This window comes from Eubalaena glacialis, chromosome 5 (genome assembly GCF_028564815.1).
Source record: "Eubalaena glacialis isolate mEubGla1 chromosome 5, mEubGla1.1.hap2.+ XY, whole genome shotgun sequence".
Lineage (NCBI taxonomy): Eukaryota > Metazoa > Chordata > Mammalia > Artiodactyla > Balaenidae > Eubalaena > Eubalaena glacialis.
Window position 1 is genome coordinate 52,339,780 of NC_083720.1, and position 23,461 is coordinate 52,363,240.

Sequence of the window (23,461 nt, forward strand, 5' to 3'; positions counted from 1 at the left end):
TGTAAATGCTTTTTTATACTCATATGTGGAGATGAGAGACAGCAAGTCAAAGGACACTGGGGTGGTGGCAAAGGAAGGCCTCAATATGCAGAACCTACAACATCCCTTCAAAAATTCTTGTGACTTCTCCAACCTCAAGGTCAAATTGAAACCAGCAGGAATAGAGCTGGAATTCCAAAACCTCTGAAAAGAAAGGACTAATAATAAAAACTGCAGCTGATTTTTATGCACCAGGAATGAAATGTTATAACATATCTATCATTCACATGTGGGTTCATGTAATTTTTCTTCAATTAGAATTATTATCTATTCAGCAGCTGAAGCCCAAGAACTGCTGATACACTGCAGATGAGAAAACATTTGCTGGTCTCTCGGCTCTGGCCTTTCTTAAACTAAATGATGATCACACAATATAGATCACTCGTTCTATAAAACAATCTTGGCTTACGTGGACGGTACGCTGCACTGCCAGCATCTACATCTGCAACGTCACTTCATTTCCTTTCACAGATTCGAGAGGGTCTACAGCAACTCTTCAGCTTTGTTAGTTCTACAATTCAGTCTCAAATTCACATAAAAAAATTATACGATTTTTTAATCCAGGATTTACTCCTTTGAAAGAAGTTATTATAGCTATTTAAAGAACCCAGCCACTTCAAATATCTGAACCCCAAAGACACAATAATTTTAAAGTAATCTTCACAATATTTGTAATTAAGTACTTTATCTCAACACAGCTGACTTCCAAGGTTGTCAAGCCAGTGTCCAAAATATTCTAACTTACCCGTGGGAGTGGCAGCTGTCTGAGCTCACATTTAACATAGTTTACAATGCCAAAACAATAGACAAAAACACCATCCAGAAAGCAACATGGCATTCTCTACTGTAGTGTTTTCAAAAGTATGTTCAATGGGATGTCAGTAAGTATTTAATTAAAAAAACGGGTTCCATCTTTAGATAAGGATACATTCAAACTGGAATAGAAGGAATTCTTAGAGACTTTAATATGCCAATAGGCAGGTTTGCAAAGTCCCCAACTTATTTGTCCGTGGAACCTTTTATACCCATGAGCATCTCTTAGGAATAAATGCTCCACACAGCAAGTCTTGAGAAATACAGCTTTGACATTTTGATGCATTCAGAGGCTTCACTAACTCCTTAGGCTATGAGACATCAGTCTATTTCTTAAAATTAACAACAAACGTTAATAGTTATAGCCAGTAAGTCTGGAATTTCAGACTCAGAAAGTAAGCATATGGGCAATGAGAAGGGAATACACCTGTTCTTCATACTCCATCATTTTCACCTCCCCAGCAAAAATATGTTCAGAATCCCCATGTTAACCACTCTTGACGACAGCTGTGCAAAACACCTGAACAAACCAACCAAATATACAGACTCCTTGAAGCAAAACAATGGAATAAAGTTTTTACTTTCCCAAATGGAAGAATGCACACATGCCATATTAACAATTTATAATTACATATTTAGAAATGGTAACCTCAGTTTTCACTTAAGAATCTATATGCTGTGGAAGCAACCTAAGTGTCCACTGACAGATGAATGGATAAAGAAAATGTGGCACATATATACAATGGAATATTACTCAACCATAAAAAGAAACGAAATTGAACTATCTGTAGTGAGGTGGATGGACCTAGAGTCTGTCATACAGAGTGAAGTAAGTCAGAAAGAGAAAAACAAATACTGTAATGCTAACACGTATATATGGAATCTAAAAAAAAAAAAAAAATGGTTCTGATGAACCTAGGGTCAGGATAGGAATAAAGACACAATGTAGAGAATGGACTTGAGGACACGGGGAGGGGGAAGGGTAAGCTGGGACGAAGTGAGAGAGTAGCACTGACATATATACACTACCATATGTAAAATAGATAGCTAGTGGGAAGCAGCTGCATAGCACAGGGAGATCGGCTTGGTGCTTTGTGACCACCTAGAGGGGTGGGATAGGGAGGGTGGGAGGGAGACGCAAGAGGGAGGGGATATGGGGATATATGTATACATATAGCTGATTCACTTTGTGATACAGCAGAAACTAACACAACACTGTAAAGCAATTATACTCCAATAAAGATGTTAAAAAAAAAAAGAATCTATATGTTGTGTAGTTGGTAACATTTATAGAGCTACCTTCTTTGAAGTACTACTGAATAATTAAAGTTGCTATGGAAAACTTCTCTTTACTGAGGAGTTCTTTTACTTTAGAGCAGTTTTTATCAACCTCAGCACTACTGACATTTTGGCCTGGATAAATCTTTGTTTTGAGAAGTTGTCTTGTCCATTGTAGGATGTTGAACAGCACCCCTGGCCTCCCCTCACTAGATGTCAATAGCATCCTACTAGGTTTGACAATCAAAAAAGATCCCCAGAGAATTCCCTGGTGGTCCAATGGTTAGGACTCCACGCTTTCACTGCTGAGGGCGAGGGTTCAATCCCTGGTCGAGGAACTAAGATCCCACAAGCCGTGTGGCATGGCCGAAAAAAAAAACCAAACAAAAAAAAACCCAAAAAAATCTCCAGATGTTACTTAGATATAAGAAGCCAATCATCCCCAGTTGAGATCCATTTCTGCTGAGCAAAAATTAAAGCTTACACCTTGACCTTGACTCTGCTTTCCTGGGAAATGTCCATTTTACAGGCATACTGTGACTTACACACATCAACAATATAATAAGTACAAGTAGTATTAGTAGTAATGCTACTAATACAAGTAATTAGTAGCATTAGCGATCTTTCTAAATTCTGTGTGGTCAGAAACATAAGTAATTTGTGAATGATAGAGAATGGTCAGAAGGAAGCAGTCTACACATTTCAAAGAGAATTAGAGTAATGTGCAATTTTACTATCATTATATTAGTAAGAATTATCTGAATCATAATATTTGGCAAATATTTAACAATTAGAAAAACGCTAATTGCACATTATAACCTGTTAAGGATAATGACTGAGGCAGTCTAAGAACAACAAATGTAACAATTGTCAATGGCTAGCTCAGACCATGTTCTATTCCTTGACCAAATATTCTCCATGAAATTCTCAATTCAAAAATCTCAAGTCTTCTCTTTAAACTGCTAGCTGATACTGTAGCCTCATCACTTTTTTTAAATTATCACAAAGAAACCCTTCACATGTCATCAGGAAGAATCCTGGCATGTGCCAAGAAGTACATTATCTATTTTTAAAGCCATTTCTTCTATATCCGCATCTTCAGTTTTATCATAATTGTCAACTCCAGATACATCACTCTCTTTATTTTGTTCTTTTCTTACTGCCTTTAAACACTTGTCAAGTCTCTTTATGAACAAGTCCACATCCTGTGTCTTCATACCTATGGCTGATGCGGCATTGAGGTAAGCACAAGGGTAATCATTTGTATGTGACATAAAGCCTCTGAAAGTGTAGCCACTCACAGTCTGCAAAGACCCAAGAGGCACAACCCTGAAAGGGAAAAGATTTACCAATTTAGTATGTCTGGTGATGTTAACAGATTATCACCCATAAACAAAAGAAAGCTGTGTTACTAAGCCTTACACCTACTTAGTAAGAAGTTTAATAACAGCCATAAATCGTAGCCTATGAAAACAGACTGCAGCCTTAAAATAAAATTATACAATGCACTTCACATAGGAAAGTACTACCTGATGCTTACCATTTACTTATCTTCTATTAAAGAGCTACAAGCTCTAGGAATCAAAAACACCTTTACATCTTCAAAAAGGTAAAAAGAGGGCTTCCCTGGTGGCGCAGTGGTTGAGAATCTGCCTGCTAATGCAGGGGACACGGGTTCGAGCCCTGGTCTGGGAAGATCCCACGTGCCGCGGAGCAACTGGGCCCGTGAGCCACAACTACTGAGCCTGCACGTCTGGAGCTTGTGCTCCGCAACAAAAGAGGCCGCGACAGTGAGAGGTCCGCGCACCGCGATGAAGAGTGGCCCCCGCTCGCCGCAACTAGAGAAAGCCCTCACACAGAAACGAAGACCCAACACAGCCAAAAATAAAAATAAATAAAAAGGTGAAAAGAAAGTTATTTCTGTTTTTGTATCAAATACCAGAATCTGACTTCACATATACACACTTTAATGGAATATTTAAGTTTGTAAATCAAACCCCTTTGATTAACTGCCGTGTATCGTCTCAAGTAATCAATGGACTAGAATTACACCTATCTGATCATGTTATGCAATGGAGGGTTTTAAAGCCAGGATCCAGCAGAAATTACATAACTGCTTACAGTGGGTTGATGGTCAGCAATCAGTAATATTCAGCAATGGTACATGCATTTTTAAAGCTTGATTTCACTGTCATACTTGATATAAGCAGATTTCTAACAGTACTTTTTTTTTTTTAAGAACTCAATTAAGATCAACCTAAACATAAAGACAAATAGTGGCAACACTAAAAAGCAAGGCCAAGAAAACCATTTTAGAAGCGTCAAAACTACGCTGCATATAGATATAGCTCATCAAGGTAAAAGGTGAATTAATCTAAGATTTTTTTCCTTTTAAAAAGTTGTTCTTTGATGTGAAATCTCTAACCTCTGGTAGTCAGAGAGAAATTCTTTAGCAGAAGCACGTAAAGAAGAGTACTTAGAGCAAGGTACTTTTCAAGTCATTTTTCTCTGACCTCATCAAACATAAAATGAAAAATGAAATTCATCTTAAGCTATGTACATATAAAAGCAAAAAGTAGATTTTTCAAAGGCAGTACTTAGACAAGAACTGCATAGCATTTTCAGTTTAGGAAATGGACTTTTCCTTAAAAACATTTTCACTTAAACTTAGTAATGAAGACAACTTATTTCTAATGTGACACCACTGAAGATTATCTAACAAAGGAAAATAAAGACAAAAATTTGTACAGAGGGGTAATGAACTTTGTTTTTGTATGTCTATTAAAGCAAACAAAATTCATATCTTTCCTGTGACTATTTCACGTTCCACAGGTGACTGACTGTGTGACAGCCTTACAGATTCTCTACCTCATCATTCTTTTCCTCCACGATGAATTCTCAGGTGCAGTTCAGCACATACTTGGGGGACTTATTGTTAAAGAAAGGTGCTTTATTAGTGTTAATTTTGAAAAGTGAAATAAATCCAATCCTCTTTTAAACATACTTACCTGGCTCCAGAAACCTGTCTGGTAAAAAGCATGGAGCCAAGCTGAGTGACAGCTTTGTCATAGTGTTTATCTAGTGTTTTAAGTGTCATAGCTGAAAAAGAAAAAAGTATTCCAGTAAGCCTTGGTTCACCAGCACAAAACCACTTAAGAAACAAACAATCACGGAGACATCACTTTTTTTATTGCGCTAATAAAACATATAACATAAAATTTACCATATTACCCAATTTTTAGGTATACAGTTCAGTGGTACTAAATACATTCAATCTTGTTACACAACCATCACCACCATCCATCCCCATAACTTTATCTTATAAAACTGACACTCTATACCTATTAAACAATAATTCCCCATTCTCCCCTCCCCCTGGCAACCAGCATTACACTTTCTGTCTATGATTTTGAGTACTCTAAGTACCTCATATAGGTGGAATCATATAGCATTTGTCTTTTTGTGACTGTCTTATTTCATGGAGATATCACTCTTTATTCACTGTCACATGGCACCATTTCACTTTAATGCATTTAATAAATTATAGTAAGGATTTGTTTCCATATCAGATAAAAATATGTTAACATAAAAATGCTCAGAATCAGAAGAGAATTTCCATATCACCCATCCAAAAAGTGAATTTTCCAATTAAATAAATGGAACAATGACATGGATAATATGACTTACCATACTAGATACTTTACAAATATAATCTCAACCATTTTTAACAACTTTGTATGTGAGGGATCATTATCTCTACTTAGGGAAAAGGAAGTTAGAGGCTAGTACATGGCAGAACTGGGATTCAAATCATACCACATCACCTTCTATAACATCTACACAGATTATAAACCAACAAAGGACTGATTGGGGTGATTTTATTACTATCAGTGGCCAAATGGTTTTCCAAGGAAGCCCATTCCTGAAAAAGGCTTCAACTACAAATTATTATTTCCTTACTTTCCTCAGATATACATGAAATATGAACCATATTATACTATATATATTCACAAATTAAAAGGGGTAATCATGAAGTTTAAAAGTTAGTTAAATGCATAAAAGTCAACATTCTTTTTATCCTGTTTAGTAGCTCTTGTACTACATGACAAAATGAAATGATCATAAATACAGATTTCTCTAACACAGGCATACTCAAGAAAATAAATAATAATAGCATTAAAAATTATAAGAATATCTTTAATGTTATGGTGTTTTGTTAACTGGTAGAAATTTTAAAATATTTATATAGAGTCCTTATCAGTGACCAAGTTATTTTGGTGAGAAGCAAGAGTTAAAAGTATTATTTTCCATATATTCAGTATAACACTTAACATAGATTTGAATTCTTTCTTCAGCGTATAGGTTTTATCTTAGAAATACATTACAGCATTTATAAAGGCTGACTAAACTTTTAAAATTTACAAATTAGCACTGTAATGAAATTAGAAACATCACTGTAACCGGAAAGAATTCATACTCTTTCTAGAAACACCAGCTTCCCACTGGGGATGGTTCAGAAGTACTATCTTTTTTTTAAGAAAAAAAATTACCTAAAGATATGGGATTGTGAGGTGTATGCAACACTCTTTCATTGTAGGCTTCTGACAGCTTCTTTAGTTGGTTGGACAAATATGAAAACATTTCCTGCAACAACAAAATGTCACATTTAAAGAAAATCAAATAAATACTCACTTGCAACTTGCTAGATTTAATAAAACAACCCTGATTGGTGTACAGTCTATGCTGTAAATTAAGTCATTCATATGCCCTAGGAGCAATTCTTTTCCTTTGCCACAATATAGAAAGATTTAAAGCTGCCAGAATTACCAGAAACCACAAGATTTAAAGGTAAAGAACCAGCACATTTCCTGCTCTGGGGCTATCACATAGCTATCACAAATCCTTCCTCTTTTCAGAACCTCCAGGGCTACCACTCTAGTCCAAGCAGCCATCAACCTCTCCCCTGGACCACAGCAATAGATTCTAAATGACTTCTCTGCCTACGTTCCCACCCCTCCAGACAGAGGCCACAGTGGTCTCTGAAAAACATGAATCAGATCATGTCCCTCCCAACGACTTCCTCCTGTTAAGTGTTAAAAAAACCAAACTCTTCATCCACGTGACCCACCCCAGCCAACACACCCAACTCAGTGACAGTCATTCCCTCCGCTCACTACATGCTAGCCACATCAGCCTCCTTTCCAGTCCCTGAACATGTCAGAACCTTTGTGCCTGCTTCCCCTGGACTTGGAAAGCTCTTCTCCCAGATGATTCCATGAGTGGTCCCTTTTGTCACAATGTAAGGAGACCTTTCTTTATTACTTCCCTATTAAAGTAGCTCTCCGACTCTGCCCACCCCCAACTCCCAATCTCCCTCCAACACCATTACCTATTTTGGTTCCTTCACTATACTTATCACAGTCTGAAATTTCTCTTTTATTTGCTTAAGTAAATATTGCCTATGACTACCTATTAGAATGGAAAGACTCCTTGAAAGCAGGGACTTTCTATCTTCTTCACCACTGCTTTCCCAACACCAAGAAAAACGTGCCAGACTTTTAGTATGTGCCAGACTTAGGAAGAGGCAGTTTAAAAATGTATTTCCTTTAAATATTATAAACTTAAAATTAACAATTCCCTTAACTCAATTAAAAGAATACAGCAACTAAAAACTAAAAATTGTATTCTTGATTCTACTCTGAAAAACAGTGTATGCCCAGTAGTAAAAAATAAAAATACATATATTTTACAAGTACAAAATCTCATGTGCACATGTATGTGAGAATTTAATGAAGCTACAAATAAATATTAAGTTGGCAACTGTTTGACCTAAAATTGTATTTTCTTCTCCTAGTAAGCACTTTAAAAAGTGTTGAAATGAAAATCTGCCCAAGTGAGTCTGCAGCTGAACAAAATCCATTTGCACTGACCTCCTCCAGCCACAGTCAAAACATATAAACTCTAATGATGCACCAAAGAGCCAAGGGCCAACAGAGTACCCAAGTGGAGACAGGAGGAAATGATACTTCAACTTCAAAGGCCACATAAGCGGCTTCAGTTTTCTCTAAGGTAAGGGTTGGATAGTCTGATCCCACACTGAGACCCAGAGTAGCTTTTTCATGTCTAAAGTACGTAGTAGATGACTAACTCCATCTTTTGTTAGGTAAAGATTTAAAAAAGAGGAAAATTCTTACCAGGTTTATGAATTATTAATGTCTCCTTAATACCACAAACATTTTTATCCTTGTCAACACAGTATATTTTATATTCTGAACTAAAAAAACTTTAACTAATAGTCATTCTTAAATTTTTGGGATATTTTATAAGATCAATTCTCAGCATGCCAGAATGATGAAATCTTAGATCACTAAAATGTACTGATTCTTTTTATATTCAAAAAGTTAACGCCCACATCTGTCATGCCGAATGAAGCTATGTAAACATACTATTATATGTAATAAGCCTTTCTCTTTTGTCATTAAAAAAAGTGTATAGAGGCTTCCCTGGTGGCGCAGTGGTTGAGAATCTGCCTGCCAATGCAGGGGACACGGGTTCGAGCCCTGGTCCGGGAGGATCCCGCATGCCGCGGAGCGATTGGGCCCGTGAGCCACAACTACTGAGCCTGCGCGTCTGGAGCCTGTTCTCCGCAACAAGAGAGGCCGCGATAGTGAGAGGCCCGCGCACCGCGATGAAGAGTGGCCCCCACTTGCCGCAATTAGAGAAAGCCCTCGCACAGAAACGAAGACCCAGCACAGTCAAAAATAAATAAATAAATAAATAAAATTAAAAAAAAAAAAAAAAAAAAAAAAAAAGTGTATAGAAATACTTAAGGATGCATATGTTATCACCATTTGCAGAAACAGAAAAAAGAGTGGGCATCTTTTCTTAGACATATAAAGATTTCCTGGCCCCTCCTTCTTAAAGTAATATCGATGTTCACTTCAGAAGGTGAAACAATAAGAAAATCAAATGAAATTTAAAAATCAAGTTTTTCCTGCAACTGAAACAATTCATAATCTTTTAGTACCACACCAGAGTTAATGAAGAGTAGAATTCCTAGGTTTCATTTATATATTTTCATCTACTATGAAGTAACTAGGTCATAATTTAAATGCTCAGTGTTGGGAATTCCTTGGCAGTCCAGTGGTTAGGACTTGGTATTTTCACTGCCGAAGGCCTGGGTTCAATCTCTGGTCGGAGATCTAAGATCCCACAAGCCGCGTGGCGAGGCCAAAAAGAAAAGAAAATAAATGCTCAGTGTTGTTTAAAACAGAAAAAAGGAGTCACATATTTTAATTTAGATATTAACTGTTGATTCTTCTTCATTATATTATACACCAAAGTCTTAATCTGCATCTAATTCTCTCTTACTCTCAAATTCATTAACCTCTCATAAGCAGAAACAAATCTGATAGCCAGGAAATGCCTTTTACAGACTCTTACATTTTCCCCCCTAACAACAAAAAAACTTATTTCAATTGTGAGGGCCAATTTAGAATATTATTCTATCTAGTCATGGCTCACAGTAATCACCAATGCGGTTACACTTGTAGAGTGAAAGGAACCTGATGAGTAGTTAATTTGTCCTTAATTTGTACTTAGCTATTTCTAAAAAAAAAAAAAAAAAAAATGTTTCCTTAGTAACACCCCTAGAGGGTGCTTTTAAATTTACTAATGTATACGTGGCTATTAAAAAACACATTTTCCCCATGTTCAATTTCTAATATTTAACAAATTAGTTCTAACCAGTTCTATCAATGACTTGCTAATGCCACTAGAACTGTAGCTAACATTAGGATAAAAATCTTCAGAGTATGAACGTAATACTAACTCAATTACATATCACTAGTATGGGAGTAATTAAACAAAAAAGAATATATTAGTGAGTCAAGTTCACATCCATCTGCAAATATTTTTAGTATCTCTACTCCACAGAAAGGGTTATGATAGGTAATCCAATAAGCAAAGCAGTTTACAATATCTTAAAGCTCAATGTACTGAATCCTACAGTATTTCTCATATTAAGGTCCTAAATGCTCTCCCATTGATATCACTACACTTTAAAAATATCATTTAAGAGACTGTACCACTATTTCCTACACTAATACTTAGCTAAGCAGTTTTTATCTGATATATCAAAGGTACTCCAGAACCTGCACTATTTTTGCTACAGTTAGATCTATAACTGACATTTATTATAAAATACTTCCGTAAAGGGAGAAATTTATAAGCACCCCAAGCAAATGTATACAGAAAGATCTTACTTAAAAGAAATGAAATATTATCGATTTTCTATGTCTCTTGTGCTGTATTTAACTTAATTTTAAAAGACTCTTCACTAGAGATAAACTGAACTGTATACCTGAATGCTAATGTCAGCTACATTTCTAGAATAAAAATACAAAACCTTACACCATAATTCAAGATGTTAATGGAAGAGAAGTTGAATTATATTAAGCATTATCTTTCGTACAGTCTTTTTTTTTTGCAAATTGATTTGCAGTTGTGAAGCCCAGCGTCTAGCTTATCCCTTCCCATAACCCAAAGATGTGCATAATTCACTAAATTTTAAAGAAAAAGGTCTTATGCTTATACTGCTTCATACTACAGGATAAGATAAAAGAGAACTTCACATATTATTACAATATGCCTCATAAGGTGGGTAATATAAAAAAAAGGAAACATAACAAGTAGTCTGGTATTTCATTGATAACAGGAAGGATGGATGGACAATGGACTGTTGGTACGTATCCACACACACAGATGTCCTTAAGTGAAGACAACAGTACTAAATGAGGGATGCTGCTATCTATGCCTGTGGCCAGGCCACAGTGTCCAGGCATACTCCTTGCATCACAGGCTAAAGCACTGCTTTCAAACTCTTCTGTTGAAGCCCCATATCCAGGCCTGAAATCTGACACTTTTGTTGAGATTCAACTACTCTACTTTTAGCGCTGCAAATCTTCTAAGTTCCCAACTTAGCTTTATTATAGGACATTGTTTGAAGCTGTATGTCTTATGTTCTCCAAGTTGCAGCTAACAACTTCCAGCCACTGGAGCAGCCAGTCCTCTGTCATTCCTCTCCTGCGCTGGTCCAATTCAGCAGATATTTGCAACAATGAATGATTATCTGCCTGCCCTGTTCAGCAAAGCACTCTTCTAAAAGTAAAGCTAAGCAGAATTATAATCATCTTCTCCAGAACCAAATGTGAAGTAAGGATGAACGTCTAAGACTGATCTTTCCTTCTACATAGAGCAACTCAAAGAAATAGTTTCTTCAATTTTCACCCCTTTTCTTAAAGGCCTCTTCGGTTAAACTTGCTGGTCACTTCTCCCCTCAATGAAGCAGATGTGTTGGTCAGGAAGGGGCTAAGAGCAAAGAGGTTCAATTCACACCCAGAGTTCCACTCTCTTTGATCCTTTCACCCTTCAAAAAAAAAACAAGGCTTGAGAAGGAATGGCTTCAAGCTGAGTTCTTGTCTGCCTCTACTGTGAAAAAGATAAACCCTTTTTGGAAGATGCAGAGCTAGATGAAATAAACTCTAAAAATATCATTGTGGTGAATAAGGGCAAGGAATAAAAAAAAAAAAATCCTAAGTTGTCTTTTAACATTCCTTTTTTAGTAGGCAATAACACCAATAATATAAAGAGGAACTCTCAGTGATGGTATATAAATAGCTCTGGCTGGAGCAAAATAGCTTTGCCTCAGCTTCTCCAGAGCTAAACCAATAAACTATCACGATTAAATTTCCACAGTTCAAAAGCAAGTCCATTTAAACAAAAGAGGCCTTTACTTCTGCAACAAATCCAATAAAAAAACAATATTTATGCTACATATATGCAATTATGGTTTATGGAGGACATCCACATTTTTCAACAAAAAGACCTTCCTGTTGAATGAAGTTGTTAAAAAGCAAACTTTATGCTCTTACAATGATAGAGTTCTCAAAATTCTCAAATGAGCATTTTTATACTCTGACAATTACTACTATAGACAGTCTCTGTTCTAAGTAAGTTCTATACAAAGAATTTTAAATAAAACCAATGAATACATTAGAGCCTTCGGGGTTTTACACACCTCCACTAGATAAGAATAGAGGTCAGGAGATTATCATTTTGATGGCTCAAATACTTAGCACACAGCAGGTAAACACTTCCACAACAGTGGATGGGTGACTGGAAGCAATGGGAAGAGTGGGAAGACAGAAAGTGCAGAGGCTTTAGCATCACCTAGACTTGGGTTTCAGTGGCAGTTCTGGCACTTATATGTGATCCTTGGGTAAGTATACTTGTTCTAGCCTCAATTTCATCTGTAAAATGGGGATAATACCTACCTCAGAAACTTGCTCTGAGTAGTACATGAAATGAATAATGAATTCATTATAATGAATATAATGAACCTAGCACAATTCCCGGCATACAGCAGACATTCATAAAAATATTAGCTTCCTACCCACCAACTTTTCCCTTAGCCTAAAATAGTTTTCAGGTTGAAATAACTAACATTAGCTAGCAGGACTCCTACAGACACATGCTAATACCCTGCAGCTATAATCCTATTCTTGTCCTGTCCCTGTTCATTCCACTCTACACTATCTAGAAAAAGGAAAAGAACAAAGTTCTGGATGTTACAAAGCGAGTTACCGCTTGACATCTAAAATGGAGTCATCCAATTCATAACACTAAAAACATAAAATATCCCCACAAAATATTTACCCAGTGATTCATAAAGGACAAAGTCACAATGAAAAGCAGAGCTGGGCTGCCTACTGGATCCATTCACCAGCTGAGCTACATATTGCTGCAGGCCAGTCTCAAAGAAGGTGGATTTTCATTCTTGCTAAGCAAAATGTACACCTGCATGGGCCTTTGATATCACCTAAAAGTAGATGAAAATTTTAAAGTCAAACCCTAAATGTCAATGGTCAGAAGAAGCATGGCATAAAAGAAATTCTTAGATTCCAAAAAGATGACAGAACACCCCTAATATCAACAATTCCAAAATCCTTAGGGGTAAGAAAAGTACTTTTGGAAGAGGAGTATCCACTAGGGAGGAAGCCCTACTCCCAGAAGTACAGTGCCTGTTACATACAACAGGTAATCACCATTTTAACTTACTCCTTTTCACAAGTTTTCAACTACATCCATATGGAGAAATGTCTCTATAAGAACATCTAGGTCACAACACAAGTCAGTATCAAAATGTTATTTGCTTTCTGCCTAATTTTATAGAAAGATACTTATTCTGTGTAAAACAAGAAAAGACTGTACAACAGTGGACCTATGTGTTCCCAAATGCCCTGCATTAGTTCATTCTATAAACATCTGATGAGCGTCTACTATATAACAAGCAAAGGATGCTAAGAATACAGGGATCAATCGGCAAACTCCAAAGTAGGCAGTAATCTACTAGACTACCCAAAATCAAGGACCAAGTTTCACTTCAGACACCTGATGGTAATTTTTCAGGGATGTGCATTCAAACAGTCAGTTTAATTTGCTAATTAAATAAGTTTACTATAAAATTACTCAAGACTTATATTAGTTTATACAGCAAATATTTAATATTATTAGCTATTATTATTTACAGTTTCAATTCAAGAAGAACAAAAACAGGAAAAACTAACTAGTATGTTTATTTGATATTATAATAACAGCATATAAAAATTTTAAAAATTTGTATCTATATAATAAAGTATAGTTTTAAAATGTCTAACTTAAAACTTTGTGTAATGGTTTTATTGTTTGAGCTACAACATAGTCTATTTATTTAGTTTAAAAATGAAATTTTAGCCAAATCTGCAGACTGATCAATATAAGGTAAAAAGTAGCTACAGTATAAGAAAAGATTATAACTATGACAACTAAAAATACCAGAAATAAATAGAAAACTAACAAGTTATATTTTCAAGCTTCGATACTTGCAATATTTGTGCAGTTCATCTCAAACTCCATGAAATATTATCTATGTATAAGTATTAAAATGCTATGATATTATATATTTCCTCTCCAAGTTTCCGTTATAGATACCAGTGACCTGTGTGCCCCAAAATAATGGGTTTTAAACTTGGGTGTGCATCAGATTTATCAGGGAAGTTTGGTTAAAATGCAGTGTCTAAGCCCCACTCCAGACCTACTGAGTCTGAACTTACCCTAAAGGAAAGCGATCTAAATCACAAAATCTCCAATAATTGCACAATACTTTGCTTTCCAGACTCAGTCTAAAATACCCTTTAAGAATTCTACAGTTATGCTAGTCATCAATTCTAGCCTACAATTAAACCATGGGGGCCACTTAATAAGTGCACGAGTTGCATTTTCATAGAATAGATGTCACTTCTCCTGGTGACACTTGACCCTGTGAGAGCTGGGCTAGGTACCCCAGCTGGGTTAGGTGATATATGCTCTCAAATACTCTGCTTGTTCTTTCATAACTCTCATCAGACTTGTAATTATTTATTTAATATGTAGACTTCCCCGACTATAATTTCCTTAAGGGTAACGACTATGTCAGTCTTGTTTGTAAATTTAACCTTAGGGCCTATGCATAAACATTTCTTTGCTTGAATGAATGAACGAGCAGGGGCCAATGCTGCTCAGGCAATGTGGGACCAGAGCACAAAGGATCACGATGGATCATAATGGGAGGCTAAGGAGTTTGGATTTTGCCTTACAGGCAACCAAAACCCAAAGCGGAATAACTTGAAGAAAGGTGCATTTTTAGAATATAATTTTTTTTTTTTTTTGGTCACACTGAGCGGCTTGTGGGATCTTAGTTCCCTGACCTGGGACTGAACCCGCGCCCTCGGCAGTGAAAGCACACAGTCTTAACCACTGGACCAAAAGGGACTTCCCATTTTTTGAATATAATCTGGCACTGCTCTACAACATGACAAATTAGAGTAGACCAAGACTGGGGATCAGGAGAAGAGTTAGTAAGTTATTGTAACCATCCAGGTGCGATATGGTAAGGGCTTTAGTTAGGGAGTCATGGCAGGGACAATGGAAAAGAAGAAATGTTTGAAACATTATGAAGGGTATAAGAGGAATCGAAAGTACCAGCATTAGACAAACTATTATATACAGAATGGACAAACAACAAGGTCCTATTGTATAGCACAAGGAACTATATTCAATATCCTGTAATAAACCATAATGGAAAAAAATATGAAAAAGAATATAATATATGTATAACTGAATCACTCTGTTGTACATCAGAAACTAATATAACATTGTAAGTTAACTATACTTCAATGAAAAAAAAAAAGTATCAGCATTAGAAATCTAGTTTAAAACAAAAGAGGTAATTTATTGGTCATCTAACAGCCAGTTCTACAAGCAGGTAAGGCTGGATCCAGAGACTCAAATGACTCTCAGTTCTGTTTTCCCTCTTATGTTCTCTACTCTAAAGAAGGCTTTCTTGGCATGGCCAGAAATTTGGCAGCTGAGAGTCATAAGATTACATCCTTACAGTTCACTATCTGCAAAGCAACATATACAACATCTCTAAATGAACTATCAAATCTGCTGGAAGGACTCTATCTCCACATGTCCACCTGCGAACGAGGCTAGCCAGATCACACGTCCACCCCTAAGAAAGAGGAGAAGGGACCCTGTGATTGACAGCCTCACCAGGACCATCTGGAGTCAGAGAGGGAGTTCCCCGGCAACAGTGGTTCTGCACAAGCAAATAGTGTATATCTAAAATACAACTGAGCTTTTTTGGCCAAAGCAGCTAAATGTATTATTGTTTTTGCATCCTCTGGATATTAGTAGACATAGGTCTTCAGATTTATAGCTATTTAAAGCAGCTACATTGCTACCAAACTAGATTATTTACCTGTATTAAAAAAAAAAAAGTACAGTTTAGAGGTTCTAAGATAGAGGATCAGAAGCCCAACTGCCTAGATTTAAATCCATGTCCCACAATTTACCTCATACATATTACTTCTCTGTCAAATGAGGATAACACTTCACAGGGCTGCTGTGAGGATTAAATGAATACATGACAAAGTGCTTCAAGGAGAGCCTGCCACATGGTAAGTGCTCAGTATTAGGGGTTATAACTTCATATATATACCTAAGTGTATTTACACATATATGGTATCTGCTAGATAACACAAGCCCTGCATTGAAAGACTATGTTAAGAATGATTTTACATGAAACTTTTCTACCCAGTAGTCAAACCTTAGTGCTCACTCTACCTGACCTATCAGTGGCACTGGGCAATCACACTTCCCTCCTTGATACACTTCCTTCACTTGGCTTCTAGGACTCCACACTCTTGCTTTCCCTCCTTTTCAGTCTCCTTTTCTGGTCTCTTTCCTTCTCCCAGACCTCTTAATGTTGGAGTGCCCCAGAGCTCAGTCCTTGCACTTCTTTTCTGTTTAGACTCATTCTCTTAAAATCTCAGCTAATCTCTTAGCCAATTAACTCCCCCAACTTTTTATGTCCAGCTCAGCTCTCTCTCTTAACACTAGACTCGTATCGCGCTCCATACCTACATCTCTACCTAGATGTCAGAGGACATCCTGATTTCAACTTTGTCTGAAACTGAACTCTTGGCCTTCCCCTCCAACTCACGGGCTTCCCCATCTCAGTTAATGGCTTCTGCATTCTTCCAACTGCTCAGGTCAAAAATCTCAAAATTATTCTTGATGTCTCTCTTTCACTCACAGTACATTCATCTGGAATTTCTGTTGGCTCAATCTTCAAAAGAGAGCTAGAATCCAACCACTTCCATCACCTCCACTGGCACCATCTAGATCCAAGTCAACATCACTTCTTGATTTCTGCAAAAGCTCAACTTCTACCCTTGCCCCCCTAATTTATTCTCAACACGGCAGCCAGAGCGATCCTTCGACATACAAATCAGATCACATTACTCCTCTATTCAAAACTCTCCAATGGTTCTCTATCTAACTCACTCAGAATATGAGGCAAAGACCTTATATGGTCTAGAAAGCCCTACATGACGGGCCCCACCCCCGTTACCATCCTGACCTCAACTCTTACAACTCTCCTTGATCACGCTGCTCCAACCATACTGGCCTCTTCTCTGCTTCTCAAACACACTGACTCGGCCCTGATTCCTGGTGCTGGCTTTTTGCCTGAAACACTCTTCTCCATCATACATGTATACTCCCTCAAACTTCTTCAAGCCAACCCAAATGTCACGTTCTCAACGAGGCCTGCACTAACCACTGCATTTAAAGAATCAATTCTCACCACTTCCCCACACACATCATCCCCAACCCCCCCTTGTTTTACTCTATTCTTTTCTTCCACAGTGCTTTCAGCTTTATTTTATTTTTTTTTTGTTTTGTTTATTTTTGGCTGTGTTAGATCTTCGTTTCTGTGTGAGGACTTTCTCTAGTTGTGGCGAGCGGGGGCCACTCTTCATCGCGGTGCGCGGGCCTCTCACTGTCGTGGCCTCTCTTGTTGCGGAGCACAGGCTCCAGACGCGCAGGCTCAGTAGTTGTGGCTCACGGGCTTAGTTGCTCCGCGGCATGTGGGATCCTCCCAGACCAGGGCTCGAACCCGTGTCCCCTGCATTGGCAGGCAGATTCTCAACCACTGCGCCACCAGGGAAGCCCCTCAGCTTTATAATTTATGTATTAAACAAACATTTATATTTTATGTGAATATAAATAAACATTTATGTTTTTGTGATTTGTTATGTGATTTGCTGGTGTCCTCCATATGAAATGCAAGCTCCATAAGAGCAGGTATCTTTGTCTGTTTTATTGATTGCTCTATCAATATTATGTGCCTGACATATAACAGATGCTCAACAGATATTTAGTAAATTAAGAATTTACTCAATGAAACTTATCCTACACTCAACTTTATCTACTTTGAGTTTCAAAGAAACACTAGTCCATACTGTAGACCATGCTATTTTAAATGGGCTTGTCCTTGTTCAGATGGGGGGTGGGAGGGGTCAAGACAGCCTAATAGGGGCGGAAATGGATAGGAGGTACCATGAAACTGAAGAGACCATCATCTTAAAAATTTCAAACTTAAAAAAGTTTGATTTATAAATTACCCATATGATTTGTGCTGGATTACTAAATTAGAGGCCAAGTCCCATGATTATAATGCTCAAGGCCCAGAAAGTAGCTGTTTTATTTCGGGAAATATTCTATAATCTTTTAGAACTAGAAGTGGCCTGAGATAGCAATTGTTTCTTTCACAAGTAATGAAATAAAATCTGTGAGTTCAAGAACCTTTTCCATAGTGAAACAACTAGTGACAGGAGAGCTAAGACCCACTGACATCGGATACAACTCAACTCTCATACAGAGAGATGACGGCATCTATAAACAGTCTTCATCTGTCATACGGAGAAGGGCCCTTGAAAGATTCTGCTGAGGTTTTCTCCTGGCCAGAACAAGATGATTACTTCTTGGAGTTTATCAAACTGGAGTGTTAGTCTAATCACTTAAAATTTCTTTTCAGGCATAATTTACATATAGTACAATTTCAGGTGCCTACTTTTATGAATTTTGACAAACATATACAGTCATGAAACTACTCCCACTATCAAGATACAAAACATTTCACTACCATTAATAGCCCCCTCCCCCAGCCCAAGCCTCTAGCATCCAGTGATCTTTTCTCTGTCCTGATATTTTTTTGCCTTTTCCAGGATGGCATATAAATAAAACCATACACTATGTAGCCTTTCAAGCCTGGCTTATTTCATTTAGCATAATGCATCTGAGAGTTGTTACGGTATTGCATATATCAGTAGTTTGTGTTCCTTTTTATTGCTGAGTATGCACGTACCACAGTTTGTTTATACCCCAGATGATGGACATTTGAGTTGTTTCCAGGTTTTGGCAATTATGAATAAAATCACCATGAACATTCACATAAATGTTTTTGTACAGATACAAATTTTCATTTCTCTTGAGTAAACAGCTAAGAGTGGGACAGCTAGTTTATGTGGTAAGTAAATGTTTATAAGAAACTGCCAAAGTGTTTTCCAAAGTTGCTGTACCATTTTGCATTCCTATCAGCAACATCTGAGAGTTCTACTTGCTTGAGATCCTTGCCAGTGTTGTCTGTTTTTATTGTTTGTTTGTTTGTTTAATATTAGCCCTTCTCCTAGGTGTGTAGTGGTATCTCACTGTGGTTTTAATCTGCATTCCCCTAATGACTGAGGTTGAGCATCTTTTCCTATATCACGTAAATCTTAAGAGATGTCCTAACAATGGAAAGTAAATAATTACTTTCCTATGCGTTGAATTAGTGGGGAGAAAGGGACTAGGGTAACACAGGGCACAGAAAATGTTAAAACTTCTGTTACATATTCATAAGGCTGTTGAGAGGATCCATCAGATGACGTACATGAAAATACTTTAAAATATGTAAATTACTATTATAAATCTAAGGGACTGTAATTGCTACTAAGTGTTAGAAAGTTATACAGATACAAAAACTGCACCAGGGGCCTCTAGCTCTCCCAGATGGGAGATGAATAAAACACCTTAGTCTGACCTGCCCTACCAACATTGTCTCTGTCTACAATTTTGGAGTTGTCCCTGAATTAAGCTAGTTTTTAGTGCTGGAGACAAAGTCCAATTTTAAAGCACAAATGTCACTTTTCTTTTCATAACCAACATAATCAATGAGTTCATCAGCATTCCAATAATGCCAAGGGATATTATTTTAGAATGAGAAGCTGGCCAACATCTGACCTGGTTCTTCCTCCTGCAACTGACATGTCACAACTAAACAAATCTTCAGGCTTCCAAAACTAAAAAGAAAAAATTTGTCCATTTGTCTTTTAAGAGCCTCTACCTATAAGTGATAAATGAATTAAATTTTACCGAAATAATAAGAATCCCTGATGCAGGAGTTTCTTAAGACAAAAACAAACACAAAAGCAAAAATCACTTTTCCAAGATTCCTCAGGATATCTGAATAGACAGGATAACAATGATTAATTGAAAACCACATAGGGAGGGTCCAGATCAAAGTAAATCCCCTAGGACTTTGCTAGGTATCTACATCCCAATGGGATAAACCAATAGACAAAAACACCAATACTTTGGAGTACTGTTTTAGTCAACAGTATTGTTTACACCTAACAGGAAAGCTTACCTTTCTTTCTTTTAATAGCTTCTTGTAGCCATTCGATCCAAGTGATAATAAAGTAATAAGGACATCTAAAGTAGGTGAAGCTGAAGCTCTTCCTGAAATAAGGATGATAAGTTACATTCAGAAGGGGAAAAAAGCTTTGTAAATTAAGATTTATTACAGTAGCCTATGTACAAATGGATTTTTGTTTGTTAGTTACTTTTTCTGAAGAGCAACTGATTTATTTACCTGGATACATCTTGCTGATTTCCTGAATGAAGGAATCATTAAAGCCAGCAATTATAGCGCCACCTACTGGAACCATAAAATTTTTGTCCAAGCTCTGAACGAAAGCGTCTATTCTACCAACCCGAGCCCCCTAGAATGGAATAAGATGTAGTATTACCTATTAGTTTCTAGAAGAAGAGACAGCAACTGCTATTAATAAATACCATTAAAACAATGCAGAAATAAAAAACAGATGAAAGATTTTTATTTTCTTTGTACCGATGCCAGTAAAATATTTTTAAGCATTAAACTGAGTTTTTAAATGCTGCTCCTTATATGTGGAAGAGCACTTTATAGTTACAAGCTGCTTTCACACATAAATCATTTAATCTTCACACCAAGCCTGTGAGGAAGGCAGAGTTTCAGTATCAGTTCAGGTGGGAACTACACTGAAACAGAACTTTTCACCTTAAAATTGGGTAAGAGAGAGTGAATTCCTCCCATGCCTCTCATCTGTGATCTTCTATTTGACAATAAATAACAACAGTGTGTCCTACAACTATTAAGTAACTTTAAACACCCTCTGTGAGTTCAAGAGTGGTCACCATAATCTAATGGACTGTAGCCACCCATGCTGCCAATCAATAAGTTATACATTAAGTGCCTCTCTTTGATGCTTGGATAATCTACTAACCTGCGTACCACTTTAAGCAACAAGCTCTGCTCCTACCACCACTTGGATAATAAAGGAGAAAAGAAAAATTTTATTTTTAACTTCAACTAATGGAATTTTTTTGGTATACTCTTGGCATAAGAGTTCCTACATAAGAGTTTCTACATAACTTACGTTTCCTAATGTTATAATCTTAGATGATCTCATTCCACGGCAAATGAACTTCAAGTGAAAATCTCGTATTCTGGTGAAAAATGGAATACTTGCTAGAAATGTAAAACTAAGTTCTAGTCCCATGCGACATAGTCTATAACCTTCTGCCTAATGTGCTTCAATTTCCTCCTCTTAAAAACTGAGATACTATCTAAATTTCAACTAAGTTTTTTTCTTTATCTGTAGCCACAGAGTTTCAATCTGTATTCACAATCTACATTCCTATTAATATTGTAACCATATTTGACCTTCATCCTCCCACTTTATATCCACATCCATAGCTGAGGGAGAATAGAAGGAGCAGGTAGAAGAGAACAGAAGTAGCCTAATCTAAGAGGTCAGATCCAGGCAATAGGTAGAAGCAGCAAAAGCAGAAAAGGGAAGGGGCACAGACAACTTTGGAGGCTATCGCATGACTGTTTCAATCTTAACCTTCCCCTGTCATTCTCCTTTCTAACTTCCTCATAAACTATGATCAGAGAAAATCTCACCTTATCACAGGAAAACAGAGAGAAGCATATGAGACTAATTGAATAAATAACTGAAAACCATGCAAAGTAGCACATAAAAATAAAGTGGAACAGAGTTGCCTTTTTATTAACATTTAAGTAGTGCCCAAGGTCTCCTGAGAGAAATATGAACCTAAATTAGGAGGAATACTAAGAGAGCAATCAGTGCACCAGACTTTGCTAGAACCCCTTCATCACTAAAACACAGAAAGCATTCAAAGGGTAGCAAATTCTGTGGCAAGAAAACAGACAGGCTGGACCCAATCTCAGGAACGGTGTATAGACCTCATTCTCCACACTAAAGTCTGGGGCCATTAATGAGGAGGAGAGAAAAACACCAGAAGGCTGGAAGGGCTTAAACAGAATAGGAAACACAGGAGCATGTCCTATGAAGTGAATGGTTGCCATTTATCAGTTCATCTATTTACTCATTTATTCAGGGAACAAATATTTGGGCACCTATCATCTGCCAAACATTGTTCCAGGTTCTGGGCATAGCAGCAGTGAATAAAACAGATCATTGTTCATATAATAATTACGGCCAGAATTTACTAAGAACTTACTATGCATCAGGCACTGTTCTAAGCACTTTACATTCTTAACTCAGTTAACCCATGCAGTAGCTATCTGGGCAGATGCCACAGTAATAGCTATTTTACAGATGAGAATATTAAGGCACAGTGAAATTAAAGTGACGTGCCCAAGGTCAGAAACGTAGTTAATAGCACAGCTGGGATTCAAATCCAGGCAGTTAAAGCACCTTGCTGAAAGTCACCCAGGCAAAAACCTAGGTAATCAGGATGAAGAGCCCATGTTTAAAAAATAAAATATTATTCCTATGGCATTTGCATCCTTCCAGCAACTCAGGCCAAAAGTCTTGGTGTCCCTGAATCCTCATTTCCTCGTTCCTTGCATCGGGTTCATCCGCATACCATGTAAGATCGACTCTCAAAATACACCTGAATCCAACCATTTCCTAACACCTTAACAGCAACCACCCTGGCCCATGCCACCAACACATCTCACGTGGGCTGCTGCAACAGCGTTCCCCGCTTGCCTTCCTACAGGCCATTCCCCACAGCGCAGCCGTCACACGTCACTCTCCTGCTCAAAACCCTCCAATGGCTGATGACCATACCAAGAATAAAATCTCAAATCTTTAACACACCTCAAATCTCTTTACGACCACTGCTGCCCTCATTTGCCCTGGTCCGGCCACGCTGGCCTCCTTGCTATTCCTCATGCATTCCAAGCACACCCCCGTCTCAGTGTCTTGGCACTTGCTGTTACCTTCTGTCCGGAATCTCTCCAGAGAGCTGCCCAGCTCACTCCTTCATAACACTCGGGGCTCTGCTCAAATGTTACCTCTCAGAGAGGACTTCCTGGATCACGCCATCTGATACTCCTCCCCCACAAATACTAGAGCATTTATCAAGACCTGTCATCCTTATTGTTTACTGTCTGCGTCTGTTCCAAGAGGATAAAGATTTTGTTGTATTTACTACTGCATCCCCAGTGCCTACCCTGCTGCCTGGCACATCCGTGGGAACACTGCAAATATCTGTTGAATGAACTGACAATTAGGTCTATGAATAACTAGTATAACACCTACTTCTCTCA

General features: G+C 37.5%; 1 protein-coding gene across 1 annotated transcript in view; it reads right to left on the minus strand.

The window, feature by feature from the left end:
- Nucleotides 1-3,145: 3,145 nt before the first annotated feature.
- SEPSECS (Sep (O-phosphoserine) tRNA:Sec (selenocysteine) tRNA synthase) overlaps nucleotides 3,146-23,461 on the minus strand; it is a 33,927-nt gene continuing 13,611 nt past the window's right edge. The window contains exons 7-11 of the mRNA XM_061191284.1: nucleotides 20,468-20,597; nucleotides 20,243-20,334; nucleotides 6,681-6,774; nucleotides 5,139-5,229; nucleotides 3,146-3,459 (exon numbers count right to left, since the gene is read on the minus strand). Of these exons, the coding sequence (XP_061047267.1) occupies nucleotides 3,156-3,459; nucleotides 5,139-5,229; nucleotides 6,681-6,774; nucleotides 20,243-20,334; nucleotides 20,468-20,597 (711 nt within the window). The 3' untranslated portion in view covers nucleotides 3,146-3,155. The remainder of the gene's footprint in view (nucleotides 3,460-5,138; nucleotides 5,230-6,680; nucleotides 6,775-20,242; nucleotides 20,335-20,467; nucleotides 20,598-23,461) is intronic.